The sequence below is a fragment of the Suricata suricatta genome, chromosome 15, assembly GCF_006229205.1.
Source record: "Suricata suricatta isolate VVHF042 chromosome 15, meerkat_22Aug2017_6uvM2_HiC, whole genome shotgun sequence".
NCBI classification, from domain to species: Eukaryota; Metazoa; Chordata; class Mammalia; order Carnivora; family Herpestidae; genus Suricata; species Suricata suricatta.
The window spans coordinates 40,687,941-40,703,120 of NC_043714.1; the positions used below are offsets into that span (position 1 = coordinate 40,687,941).

General features: G+C 37.3%; 1 protein-coding gene across 2 annotated transcripts in view; it reads left to right on the top strand.

Moving 5' to 3' along the window:
* The window catches only part of CPQ (carboxypeptidase Q), a 335,799-nt gene that overhangs the window by 91,268 nt on the left and 229,351 nt on the right, over positions 1–15,180 (top strand). For both annotated transcript variants that reach the window (XM_029923922.1, XM_029923923.1), the window contains exon 3: positions 10,608–10,815. In XM_029923922.1, coding sequence (XP_029779782.1) covers positions 10,608–10,815 — 208 coding nt within the window. The remainder of the gene's footprint in view (positions 1–10,607; positions 10,816–15,180) is intronic.

Genomic DNA, 15,180 nt, shown 5'->3' on the forward strand with positions numbered 1-15,180 from the left:
TGTGCAGTCTCCTGCAGTGATAGCTTTGGAGAGCCAACACTCTTTTTGTTAGGTGGATTTGGGTAGGTCTCTTACTATATTCATTAAGCCCATAACTCTGTAGTCACACCCGAAACAACTATCTTCGCAAATAATCTCACTTCCTTGAGAGCAGGGGTGATTCTTTCACAGAACCTGTATCCATGCCTTATAGATGGTACATGCCTATTATATACTTGTGATAGATTCTTTAGCAATGAATAGTCTGTCTAGAATACGCTTTTTCCATTGGCAAGCACCTTTTGAATAAACTCCTCTGGTGAAGGCTTGAACTCCAACAATATCTGTATCACCAGGGAATTTGTTAGAAATGCATATTCCTTGGCCCCACTCTCTACCTCCTGAATCAGAAATTCTGGATGTTGGACCCAATGATCTGTGTTTTATCAAAACCTCCATGTGATTCCGATACATAATACATGATTAAGAAATAATAAAGTTTGGAGAAAACTGGAAATAATTAGATCTTGGAGTTAATAACTATGATGAGAGAAAGTTGATGTCAAAGGTTATAAAATTCAGTGTTTTCTGAGTACATATTCTGTACTAAAAATTATGCTATAACACAGGGTACATAAAAGCAAAAAAAAGGATTGACTTTGTTTTCATGGGGTTGATGGTCTAGGATAGATGAAGGATGAGTAACAGGTATAAAATATACAAATAGATACAATACTCTGATACTTCAGTATAGAAGTGTATAAAATATGGGTGGTAATGATCATAACTACCATTTGTAATCCACAAGTTATCAGTCAGGCACAGTGCAGGTGCTTTCCATCAACAGTGTATCATTTTTCTCAGTCTGCCCTTTAGAAGGAATATAAAAGATTAAGAGATTCTATGTGGTTTGAATAGGTTCCCTTGAAACTGGAAAGAAAAGCTTAATCTCAGCATTTCCTTGGCCAGAGCACTTGAGCTATTAGTGAACTCTGTGTTGGTCAGTTCCCTTCAGAAATGGGTATATGGGCATCTATCTCAGAATTGATTTGCAGATTAAATAAGGTGATGTATGAAATTGCTTAGCTCAGAATGCCTTAAATATTCAATAGGTAGTAATGTCTTTATTGCTGTTGACAGTAATCATCATCATTACCACTACCACCATCATCAGAATTGTCATCGTTTTTATTACAGTGGAGAGTGGCAATATAGTATAGATTCTATATGAATTAAGAACACAGACTCAAGCCAGACTGCCAGGGTTCAGTTCTGGCTTTGTCAACCTCTAGCTGTGAGACCATGGCTTATCCTCTCTGTACTTCAATTTTCTCAATTCTAAGGTGGGGACAATGAGTGCTTACTTCATCGGGTTGTAGTGACTGGTAAATGAATTAATGCATGTAAAACACTCAGAACACGACCAGCCCTGTAGTGTATGCTCAGTAAGTGCTAGCTGTTATTATCATTAATTTTGGGGGGAATGTTCCATGGACTGCTCTGTTAGGGAGTTAACTTCTCTCTCTAGTATGTTTTGATCTTGATGGAAGGGTTTATGCATTTAGGGGCCCTTGGAATAAGAATGTCACTTTTCCTTAAATCTGTAGGCTTTACAGTTCCACTACTTAGGTAAAGGCCTTTTTGTGGTTCCTAAAAATAAGTAGGGAAAAAAAAACTAATACCAAAATAAAGCTTAGAAAAGGCCAATGGGAAGAAAATTTTAAATCAAAGGGCAGGGCATCCATTTTTACTTTATGGAAATGTATGTATTATTGAAGCAAATTTACCGATAATGATGCACAGATGCTGTTTGTAGACACTATTTTCTTCCTTTGAAGTAACTGAGTGCTGATTTCCTATCAGGCTTTTCTGAATTAATTCAGTGCCCCTCTATATCATTGCGGGAAAGAGATCTCATACAACTTTTCCAAAGATTTGAAGACTAAAGTGTACCTATTGCCTCAGATGCTGAGAAGATGTACACAAATGTGAATAAACAGTTAAAACACTACCAGGTGCACAGGAAGAGTCCTTGAACACAAATGCAATTGACATCAAGAAAATATTAGCTTTGTAATTCTGCCTGGATGGCACATTGATGGACCAGCACTGCAGAAGGATTCAGCTGCAAGCATTTCATGTAATTGATGGTGGAAGAAAAGAAAATTTCAACAGATATTTTTCTGTTAATTTGCCACAGGTGCTCAAATGCCTGTGACCTAGTATTTCAGGGATTCAAACTGCTACTGTGATAGCTTCAGGCTTTGCTTCCAGGTTATTTTACAGACTGTAGCATACATTTTTAAGAATTTAATTTTGTGTATTGGTAATGCTGCAGTTCACATGGTTACAATCTAACAGGATGAGTGTAGTTTCTCAAATAATCAAGTGGATATTAACTTAATTTATATCCCTCCTTGTTCAATTTTTTTATCATGTGCATTCTGTGTTTGGTTCTTCTATTTTAACTTAACACTCTTTCATCTACATGTTTCCGTATCTTGCTTTGGGCCATTTACTTGCCATGCCAGTCTTTCATTTTCCTGCTACCTCTAATGGATTGCTTCTAGATTTTCACATTTATACACAGAGATGCAGGGAACATCTTAATATATATTTTTTTAATTGTATAATATTGCCAACAAGTTTGTTCTCCAAAGCAGAATAAGCAAAGTTAGAATTTTTATAGTTCTTTCTACCTATTGGGAGATCACATTCTAGAAATATTAACCTAATTTAACAGTACCATCACCATGGAAAATATAAAAAATGTATATACTTTCCCTATAGTTTATGCAATATTGGATTTTATTTTATGTGTGTAATGGCTTCTGAAAATACAAATGACATAAAATTTACCATCTTACCCATTTTAAGTATACAGTTTAGTGATATAAAATATATTCATATATTCATAGTGTGCATCATCAGAACCATCCATCTCCATAACTCTTTTATCTTGTAAAACTGAAATTCTGTGCCTATAAAACAACTCCTCATTTTCCACTTCCCACTATACACACTGGGAACCAACATTCTACTTTATGCATCTGTGATTTTGATTCACAATGTTCATAGCAGCACTGTCAACAATAGCCAAATCATGGAAAGAGCCTAAAGGTCCATCAACTGATGAATGGATCAAGAAGATGTGGTTTATCTATACAATGGAATACTACATGACAATGAGAAAGAATGAAATCTGGCCATTTGTAGCAATGTGGATGGAACTCAAGGGTGTCATGTAGGTGAAATAAGTCAGGCAGAGAAGGACAGTACCATATGTTTTCACTCATAAATGTAACCGGAGAAACCTAGCAAAGGACCATGGGGGAGAGGAAGGGATATACAGTTGGGGAGAGGGAGGGAGGCAAACCATGTGAGACTCTTGAATACTGAGAACAAACTGAGGGCTGATGGGGGAGGGGGAGAGAGGAGGGGGATGATGGGCATGGAGGAGGGCACTTGTGGGGATGAGCACTGTGTGTTACATGGAAACCAACTTGATAGTAAACTATAAAAGAAAAAAAATGCATCTCATTTTTATATGTTGGCTTTGTATCTTGTTACTTTGGTGAATTCATTTATTAATCCTAACAGTTTTTGTGTGTGGAATCTTTACTGTTTTCTACATATAAGATCACATGAGCTGTAAACAAATATAATTTTATTTTTCCTTTTCTTTTAAAAAAATTTTTTTAATGTTTTATTTATTTTTGAGAGCGAGAGAAACAGCTTGAGCAGGGGAGGGTCAGAGAGAGAGGGAGACACAGAATCTGAAGACAGGCTCCAGGCTCTGAGCTATCTGTCAGCACAGAGCCCGATGTGGGGCTCGAACTCACAAACCACGAGATCATGACCTGAGCCAAAGCCAGACACTCAACTGACTGAGCCACCCAGGTGCCCCATATTTTTCCTTTTCTAACTTAGATGTCTTTTATTTCTTTTCCTTGCATGATTGCTCTGGCAAGAACTTTCAGTACTGTGTTGAATAGAAGTTGCAATAGTTAGCATCCTTGCTTGTTCCTGATTAAAAGCTTTCAATTTTTCACCATTGAGTACAATGTTTGCTTTAGGTTTTTCATATATGGCTTTATTATACTAAAGCAATTTCCTACTATTTTTAGAGTGTTTTTATCATGAAAGAGTCTTGAAATTTGTCAAGTTTTTTCTTTATTATTTAAGATAGTCATATTGTTTCTTCCTCTTAATTTTGTTAATGTGGTATATTACATTGGTTGAATTTTGTATGTTGAACCATCCTTGCATTCCAGGATAAATCCCACTTAATCATGGTTTATAATACTTTTAATATGCTGCTGTTTGTTAGTATTTTATTGAGGATGTTTACATCAATGTTTCTAAGGGTTATTGATCTATAGTTAATTTCTTTATAGTATCTTTGCCTATACTTGGTATTAGGGTAAAGCTAGCTTCATAGAATGAGTTAGAAAATAATCCCTCCTCTTTAATTAAAAAAAATTGAGAGGGGTTGATGTTAGTTCTTCTTTAAATGTTTGGTTGAATCCACTGTTGAAGCCATCATGTCCAGGACTTTTCCTTGTTAGGAGATTTTTGATTACTGACTCAGTTTCCTTACTAGTTATAGATGTATTCAGATTTTCTATGTATTTATAATTCAGAATTGATAGGTTTTGTATTCCTAGATATTTGTCCATTTCATTTAGGTTTTCCAGTTTGTTAGCATATAATTGTTCATATACTCTCCTATATCCTTTACTTCTGTGAAATCAATAAGGAATGTCCCCAATTTTATTGCTGATTTTAGTAATGTGACTGTTTTCTCTCTATTTTTAGTCCATCTAGCTAAAGGTTTGTCAATATAATTGATCTTTTCAAAGAACCAGCTTTTGGTTTCATTGATTTTCTCTCTTGCTTTTCTAATTTCTGTTTCATTTATTTCTGCTCTAATGTTTATTTCCTTTCTTTCACTAGCTTTGAGTTTAGTTTGTTCTTTTTCTATTTCTAGTTCTTTAAGTTGTAAAGTTAGGTGATTGATTTGAAATTTTTCCCGTTTTTTAATGTAAGCATGTATTGCTATAAACTTCTCCCTTAGCAATGCTTTTGCCAAATTCTGTATGTTTTGGTATGTTGTGGGTTTTTTTTCCATTCATCTCTAAATATTGTATAAATTCCCTCATGATTTCTTCTTTGATCCACTGGCTGGTTAAGAGTGTTGAGTTTAATTTCCACAAATTTGTGACTTTTCATTTCTTTTCTGTTCTTTTTCTAACTTCATTCTATTGTGGCCAGGGAAGATACTTTGCATGAAACATATCTTTTTATTTATTTATTTTATTATTTTTTAAGTTTATTTATTTATTTTGATAGAGACAGCACAAGCAGAGGAAGGACAGAGAGAGAGGAGGATAGAGGATCCAAAGCGGGCTCTGTGCTGACAGCAGAGAGCCTGACATGGGACTGGAATTCAGCTGAAACCTAGAGTCAGACACTTACCCAACTGAGCCATCCAGACACCTGAATACATATCTTTTTCAGTCTGTAGAGACTCCGTTTGTGGCCTAACGTGGTCTGTCCTGGAAAATATTCCATGTACTTGAGAAGAGGGTGTACATTGTTGTTGAATAGAGTGGTCTATTAGATCTAGTGGGTTTATTGTGTTAAGTCCTTTGTTTCCTTATTTATCTTCTGTCTGGCTGTTCTGTGAAAGGGAGGTACATACAAAATAACTTCTAAAGGCCAAAGGACATAAAACAAGAAAAAGATCAAGAAATCTGGCTTGATTAGAAATGGTTTATTAAGGAAACTATGGACAGAAGTGTATTTTAGGTGGGTACAAGGCAAGCAGATCTCTATAACTCAATCTTCCTTAGCACCTGCTTTTATAGCCCTAGAGTCTGACAGTACATGCTGAGGGACTACCCAAGAAGAGAATGTTTAAGGACAGGTATGTGCCACAGGTTTCTTTATCCACTATTGAGAATTCAATATTGAAGTCTCCAACTATTAATCTAGAATGGTCGATTTCTACCTTCAATTCTGTAAGTTTTACTTCATATATATTGACATTCTGTCATTAGGTGCCTAAATGTTTATAATTGTGAATATCATCTTGCTGTATTGACACTTTTATTAACATATCTAATGTTCTTCTTTGTCTCTTATAGGCTCTTTTTAATTTAAAGTCCATTTGTCAGATATCAGTATAGCCACCCCTGTTCTTTTTTAGTCAATACTTGCATGGAATATCTTATTCCATCCTTTAATTTTCAAAATATTTCTGTCTTCAGCTATAAAGTGAGTCTCTTATAGATAGCATATAGTTGGATCATTTAAAAAAATCCATTTACCAATCTCTCTCTGTCTTTTGATTAGAGATTTTAATCTATTTACATTTAAAGTGACTATTGCTAAGTAGGGTCTTATTCTTTCATTTTGCTATTTGCTCTCTTTATGCCTTTCAGCTCTTTGTCCCTCCTTTGCTGAGTTACCATCTTTTTGTGTGTGTGTGTGTTTAGCTGATTTTTTGTAGTGGAATATTTACATTTCTTTCTCATTTCCTTTTGTTTATATTCTAGAGCTCTTTCTTTGTGGTTACCGTGGGGATTACATTGAACATCCTAAAGTTTTAGTACTCTAATTTGAATTTATAGTATCTTAACTTCAATAACACCTAAAAACTGTGTTCCTTTTCAGCTCTACCCCCATGCTCTTTGGTCATTGATACTGCAAAATTACATCTTAATACATTATGTATCCTAAAACATAAACTAATGATGATTTTAAATGTATTGGTCTCTTAAATCATTTAGAAAACATAAAAGTGGAGCTACAAACAATTGTTACAATAAAAATAGCTTTTATAATTGCTCATTTATTTCTCTTTATTGAGACCTTAATTTCTTTATATGGCTGCAAGTTGCTGTTCAGTGTCCTTTTATCCTCTAGGACTCCCTTTAGCATTTCTAAAAGGGCAGGTTTACTTCACTGTCCTCCCAGAAATCTTTAGAATACCTTCTTCCAGTGAATTTAATTTGGATTTATTTATCTGATCTGAAGCTGTATATTTATGAAAAGAAAGGTTTAATATTACTATTTATAATTTTTAAATATGCAATGCACTATTTATCTATATTGGTCATTGCAAATGTTGGGACTATTGTATCTAAGAAACAATTCCTTACCCAACGTCATGAAGTTTTATAGTTTTAGCTCTTACATTTAGGTCTATGACTAATTTTTTAATTAATTGTTGTGTATGTTGTGAAATATGGGTACAACTTTTTCTCTTACATGGGGTTATTTGATTGGTCCCAGAACTGTTTCTTTGAAAATATTTTTCTATATCCACTGAATTGTCTTGGCACCCTTGTTGAAAATGACTTCACCATGCTTTTAAAGGTTTATTTTTGGACTTTAAATTCTCGTCTATTGATCTCTATCTATCCTTATACCAGTACCAATACTCTTGCTACTATAGCTTTTATTTTCTAATCATCAAGGAGTGTTAGATTTTGTCAGATGCTTTTTCAGCATCTGTTGAGGTGATCATGTGTTTTTTGTCCTTTTGTATTATATGATAAACTACATTGATTGATTTTTGGATGTTAAGCCAACCTTGCATTTCTGTGATAAATCTCTCTTGATTATGATGTATAAGCCTTTTCATTTGTTGCTGGTGTCAATTTGCTTGTATTTTGTTGGATAGGTTGTGTTTTTCTTTTTGCATTTATATTTATAAGAGATGTTGGTCTGTAGTTTTCTTTTCTTATGATATCTTTGTCTGGTTTTGATATCAGTAATAGTGACCTTGTAGAATAAGTTGGAGAATGTTCCCTTCTCTTAAATTTTTTGGAAGAGTTCATCAAGAATTGGTATGAATTTTTTAGTGTAATTGTTTTGAGTTTTTATGGCTTCCTGTGTAGTTTACCCTTTGCTATTGTTAAATTGCAGGTGGGATTATAATTAGGGACAGAAAAGTGTTGTTTAATGCTCATCATTTCCCTTTAGAACAATTGACAGCAAAAATACAGTACTCCAAATAAAAGTGTTAAGTCTTTATTCTGCCTACTTCTACTATACTACAGTGCTGGATACTGCACCACTGGGGGACATTATTAATGGCAGAAACAAATTATAAGACTTTTATATTTTGAATTCAGAACCATAGTTGGAAGATGCTTTTCAGTGCCATTTTCCTCAGGGGAGCCATGTTAGGTACATGCCTAACTTACTGTCTCCACTTTACCTGTAACTTATTGGTACAAATTTGTTTAGAAACATCATTTAAACAAAACAAATGAGGAAGGAGGAAAGATGGGGGGTGGGGGAGGAGGAGAGGGAGAGGGAGAGGGAGAGAGGGAGAGGGAGAGGGAGAGGGAGGAGAGAGAAACCAAAAAACAGACTCTGAACTGTAGAGAACAAACTTATGGTTGCTGGAGGGAGAGGTAGGTGGAGGGATGGGTCAAATAGGTGCTGGGGGTTAAGGAATGCACTAGTGATGAGCACTGGGTGTTGTATGGAAGTGTCGAATCACTGTATTGTACACCTGAAACCAATATTACATTGTATGTTAACTAACTGGAATTTAAATAAAAACTTTAAAAAGGGAGACTGTTGTGAAGTGTTATACTGACTTCCTCTTAAGTAAGAGAGTTTGAGAACAAGGAAAGTTTGTTGAATCCCAGAGATCATGTAAGGTAATCCAAACAATAAATATTGAGATTGTCTTCCTACATGTTTCAAAGTACTTTTGGTCATTAGTCACTAACAATTCAGTGGGAAAAATTAGCACTGAAGAAATAGTAATAGCTAACGTTTACTAAATCATTACAACGTGCCGAACACTGTGTTGTTCTTTACATATACCATATCTTTTGTCTCCATAGCAGTCTTATGGAGTCAATACTAATATTATTCTCCAATTGACAGATGTGAAAACTCAGAAACAGAGAGATCATCTAAGTTGCTTCATGTCATGTGGGTAAAAAATGGTAAACCAGGATTTTACCTAGGTTATGTGACCTCACAGCCCATCTTGAATCGGAAGTTAGAGTAGATTAGGTATATTCCCAAGCATGGATTCAGATTCAGGGTTTCTGTATTACAGTTTTTGAGTTTATAAGTCCTTTGTCTTTTTTCTTGATGAAGACTAACACTTTCAGTCAGCGTTTAAGAAATGTTCATAAGGGCTATGCTAAGATGGCTCTAAGGATTTGAAATTAGACAGTCTCCCTCTGCAGGGATAATGTAATAGATGAGTTAACAAAATAAATATTTAGCATTTATTGAGTGCTGTGTTTCATGGCAAGCGATTCACTTGTATAAATTCATCCAATCTGCAAAATAACTCTGTGAGTTAAGTACGTATTAGCAATAGTAGTACATACTTTTATTAATAGATGAAGCCACTGAAGCAAATATATCTAACTTGCCCAAGGTCAGTTAGCAATAAGTGCCATCGCCCAGGTTTGAGCCTGGATGGTCCTGCTCCAGAATCTCTGTTCTGAATCATTTTGCTATGTGATTTCTCTCAGTAAGTAAACAGTCACCTGACATATTGTCACAAGAAAACAGTGATTGGGGTGGATCATTGTGTTTATGCATGTGGAGGTTGGAGTCACTTCTGTAGGAGACAAATGTGTTGTGGCTGAGAGAAGGAGAAAGATTTTTTTCTGCAAATATGAGACAACCTGCGACAAACATGGAAATAAAGGAAAATTGCTTTAAAAAGGGAGATTGTTAGCCGGTTCTTTACCAGAAGATGGGGATGCATTGATAGGGTGTGGTGTGTGCTTCAGAGCTGTGCCTGCTTGGTCCTGAGCGAGCTATGGCTTGGGAGGGTTTGGAGTCGTGCCTCACGAGCAGAAAGGGTCAGTTTGAAAGAACAACTTTAGACAATGAGTTTGATAAACTCAATTGGCATGTATAGAGGTTGAATCCACAAGAGATGAATAGAAACATCAATTACAAGTGTTTTTAGTAATATAAGAAGCACCTGGAAATTAGTAGCAAAAGCTTGACCATAGGGGTAATATTTCTTTCTTAGTGTGAAAATTATAGCAGTTGTTTCTCTCTTGTAGCAGTAACATCAGAGGGGGGATTTATTCAGCACTTTTCTCCATGGAGACACAAGTGTGCCGCGTTGTTTTTCCTGCAAGGTGCTCTACCTCTCTGTACGTGAGTGAGAAGAGAACCCCCCCAGAGCTGTCAGTGGCCAGAGCGCTGGATGTGTGTGGGCAGTTTTCCTCCAGATGTGTGGGTCCTCTGGTCTGAGCCTTGAGGGACTTGAGAGCTTTCTTTGTCTCCTCCAACACACAACGTTCACTCACCTCTTGGTCACCAAGTCACTGTTAATGTTCTTTTGAATTTCAGGCAATTTGCAACTTTAAAGGATCATCACATTATCAAAATAAGTTTCGTGTAATGTTTTCAATGAGATTATATATTAAACTGAGGTTTCTCAGTGAGTTTTTACCAAAAAGAAAAACTATATTCACATCAAAGGCAAATAACCCAATATTGCCCACCCATCATATTTCTCCTATGCAAACAGAGTGAGAGTCAGATGTCAAATACAGACACTTAAAAAAATACATTTGGTCCGTTACTACTTTGAAGGTGACCTGGTGCCTTCTTTTCTCAAGTCCTCACACAGGTGTTCAGGAATACCAGGATGGAGTGCCAAAAATCCCAACAGCCTGTATTACAGTGGAAGATGCAGAAATGATGTCAAGGATGGCTTCTCGTGGGAACAAAATTGTTATTCAGCTGAAGATGGGGGCAAAGAACTACCCAGATGCTGATTCCTTCAACACTGTAGCCGAGATCATTGGCAGCAAGTACCCAGAGCAGGTGAGTGAAGGAAACCGACGGGCTGTCAGGGAGGTTGGTTTCATGGTCAAGAATCTGTTTTTACAGGTGGTTGGGGAAAGAGAGACAGAGATGGTCCTTATAAACTCATTAGTGGCAGGATCTTTATATATATATATATTTTTTTTTTTCCCACCAAGAGTTTTACAACAAATTGAAGGGTGAAATAGGATCCATGGTGTTGAAACTCAGCCTCTGAATAGCTGAGGGCACTACTTGTATATATGTTGTATTTATTCCATTTGGAGCCAGCTTAGTATCTGAGATGATACCAATAGCTAATAATTACTGTGCTTATTGCATGTATGGATTATATTATTTGATTCTTTCAAAACTTAGCAAAGTTGGATTTATTTTCATCGTTTTACGGATGAGGAAACTTACGTAGAAGGTGGCTCAGGTGCCCAAACTCCACACGGCTAGTAAGTGGCTGGGAAAGGACTGAAACCCAGGACCTTATAAATGTTAAACCAAGTTTTATTTTATTTAAAAAATGTTTTTTAAGTTTATTTATTTATTTTGAGAGAGACAGAGACAGCATGAGTGGGGAAGGGAGAGGGAGGGAGGGAAGAAGGGAGAGAAAGAGTGAGAGACCGAGAGAGAGAGAGAGAGAGAGAGAGAGAGAGAGAGAGAGAGAGAGTCCCAAGTAGCTTCTACAATGTCAGTGCAGAGCCTGATGCGTGGCTTGAACTCAGGAACTGTGAGCTGAAATCAAGAGTCAGACGTTCAACTGACTGAGCCACCCAGGCACCTCTAAACCAAGTTTTAAGCTACAATAATTTCCAGAGTATTTTTTTTTCCTTGAAAAGTTTGAAAAACAAATAGCACTAGAGGCAGATCCAGACTCTATGCTAGCCGAAGGTTAAATAAGTTTGGCAAGTTACTTATTCTTTGAGTCTTAAAGAACTTCTCCACAAAGAAGGGATGGTATAAGTAACTTCCCAGGATTATTATGAGGACTCAATTAGTCTGGCACATCAAACAGCCAGCACCGTGTTTGGCACAACACGGGCACTCATTGAATGTATGTTTACTTCCTATGGCATCAAGTGTACAAAAGAAACCTAAAACCGTTTTTGCCTGGTACAACTTTCCTCTATCAGTAGTTACTGAAATTCTGAAAACAGCACTTACAGATAAAGTTATTCCAGAATTTCAGACTTGTTTTTGTTTAAGGAGATCAGTGGGATGAAGGGAAAACTGAATAGTGATAGAGAAACAAAGCTTCCGTACGTGTCTTAACTTAGGCCCTCTCCCAGACTTAAGGGCTCTGCTGCAGTAAAGGTTTGTTTTATGTCTGGGACCCTTTTCTTCCTTCCCAAATCACTCCCAAGACATGGGCATGCATCAGCTCTGGGCTTGTAGCCACAGGGATAATGGAAAAGCAAGATCTTAGTGGTACCCTAGGGAGTCAAATAGCTGCAGAGAAACTCCTGTTTCAGAAATTGAGAAAGCAAACAAACAAGTCCCTTGCCCTTTAGGGAACAGATAACAAGAGAAGAATCCAGAGTCTGTATTCCAGCTACGAAGCAGTCCGGCTCCATAACGTGTAACCCTTACCAGGTGTTTTCCCCAGGCAGTATTTCCAGGATCTATTGGAAAAAAGTGTTGCCATTTTTAAGGCTGCCAGTACAGGGCAGGAGGGTTTAGGATTAGCTGTGATCAGTTGTCTGGGTGCACTGGCTACTCTGGCCCCGAGTGAGGGTGGGTAGCAAGATGAGTGTGAGTTATTGGGAGCATTAGTCTCAAACAGCCAGGAGGCGTCAAGGTCTGAGCTAAAGCAATGAAGTAAGAAGAGTTCCTGGGCATCTTCTAGTTGGGAATGCTCAGTTCTGCTCCTCAGTCTGGCATGATTTTTTTTTTAAATCAGTTTTATGGAAGTCAAATTACATAAATCTGCCAAATTTAAGTTACGTTCAGTGAGCTTTGAACAATGTATGCAGTAATGTAACCACTACAATGATCATAATATAGAATATTTTCATCACTCCAAACACTCCCTTTGCTGTCCCTCTCCTCCACTGCCCTGTCCTATGGTAACCACTGATCTGCATCCTACAACTATGGATTTTTCTTCTCTGGAGTTTCCTAAGAGTGGAATCGCAGAATGTGTAGTCTTTCACGTCTGGCTCCTTTCGGGCAGCATACTGCTTTTGAGATTTATCCACATCGTTTTATCAATTGTCCATTCATTTATATTGCTGCTGAGTGGTATTTAATTGCATGGATATACCACAATTTGTTTATCCATTCAGCAGCTGTTGGACATTTGGGTAGTTTCTAGTTTTTGACTGTTATGAGTAAAGCTCCTGTGAATATTCTTGGGCAGTCTTTCTGTGTACCTATGTTTTCATTTCTCCTTTGGTAAATGCCTAGGAGTGGAATTGCTGGGCCAGCCTGAATTTTAAGCACTCTGATCACCATCAAGATGCCTCGGTCTCTTAATTTTGTGGGGGCAGCCTCTTCTCTAGCTGAGTAGATTCCAGAGAGGTTCCAAGACTTGGAATAACTGGTGACTTCTACCACATAGTTGCATAGCATTCCAGAAGTCGGTTATAAATACACTGTTACCAAGATATACCAGGTAGAAGATTAACAGAAGTTCCCCCACAAAGAAGTTATAGTATTGCTTACACAGAAGGAATGTGGACCAGCACAGTGAAGTCCATGTGACTGTTTTTGTGGGGGAAAGGGAGGGATCTGCCTCATAGTCTGCCTGAAACTGCCCACGCTGTGAAAGGAAGCAGCAAACATGTATTGTTCCCCCCAGACATAGGTGAGTTATGGAACCTGAGTAAGCACAGTCTATCCCTGATAAACGCTATTTCTTCCAACAAGCGTCCTCTGGTAACCTTCCCCCATCCGGGTAACGTGTACTATTATGATATCATTGTTATGGTGTTGTCTCCCCCCAGAGCTTGCAAAGGACCTGAGCAGACACTCTGCTTACTTTTTTTTTTTTCCTTGCTTTTCACTAATGCCTATCTCAGGACTGGGCAAAGTATCTCACTAACATACTTTGTTTCAGTAAAATGAAGAGAGGAAATGAGGGAGAAAATGGTTGGAGAATTTTCTTAATCCTTTAAAATCTAGACGTTCTCCTGCCACCTTCAGAAGACTGATTAGGCATTGGCATATTGGACATCACTCCTAAATGCAGCTCTGTATGTCCAAAACTGAGTAAGTTAACTCCCTCATAGCTGATCAGTTGCCTTAGTTTCACATCTCTGTGAAAGGAACCCTATTTACCTGTCAGTCAGTTTAGAGAACTTCATATTATTTTCTATTTTCTCCTCTTTATCACTGTCCTACAGCTGGGTACCACATCCTATTAAGTCTACTTTCAGCATATTTAAAAAAAAAATCTGTTCCGTTTTGCCTTTACTGTCATGATTGTCCTAATTCAGGTCTTTGCTCTCCCCCCTGCCATGATTTTTTTTTCTAATCTCTCCTCTATTTCTGTATTTTTGCAGTGTAGCTCAGAGCTACCTCCCAACACTGATCTCCACATGGTGTTTCCCTGCCATCAGGCCCCTCTCCTGTTCTCTATAAGATAAAGGTTATGATAAATACTCAATTATGAGTAATCAGAGGTGAGCAGAAGACAGAGGAAAAGAGACAAGGAGGGATTTGGGCAGGTTAAATGGAAGGCAGTTATAGGTAAGAGGAAATTATGTAGTACTTTTTGTAAATGAGCAGAAAATGAGAATGAAGGAGGGGAAGGAAATTTATAATGGAGATTCAAATGCCAACTAAGAACTATTTTTTTCATTGGCTAGTGAGGGAGTCTAGCTCTCCTAAACTCGGGCAAACTTTCCTAAAACCACTCAGTATTAGTGATTTACTTATCAGTACAGTAGCCCTGCCTTCTCTGCATTTCACTTTCCACAGTTTCAGGTATGTTTGGTCAACTGAGGTGGGAAACAGATGATCAGAAGGCCACTAGTAGCCTAGGGCTACATCACATGCCTACATCATTCTCCTCACTCCATCCCAGCATGTAGGCATTTTATTACCACACATCATCACAAGAAGAGTGAGTATAGTACAATAAGGTATTTTAAGAGAGAGACAGAGACATTCACATAGCATTTATTACAATATACTGTTATAATTGTTCTATTTATTGTTGTTAATATCCTACTGTGCCTAATTTACAAGTTAAACTTTATCATAGGTATCTTTGTGTCAGAAAAGAATAGAGTAGATGTAGGGTTCAAGGCTATCTGTGGCTTCAGGGACCCACTGGATACCTTGGAATGTGTCTCCGATGGGTGAGGGGGGATTACTGTGATGGTGACAGTGATATAGATGTTGAAGGTACTGGTTTAGATTGACTAACGTATC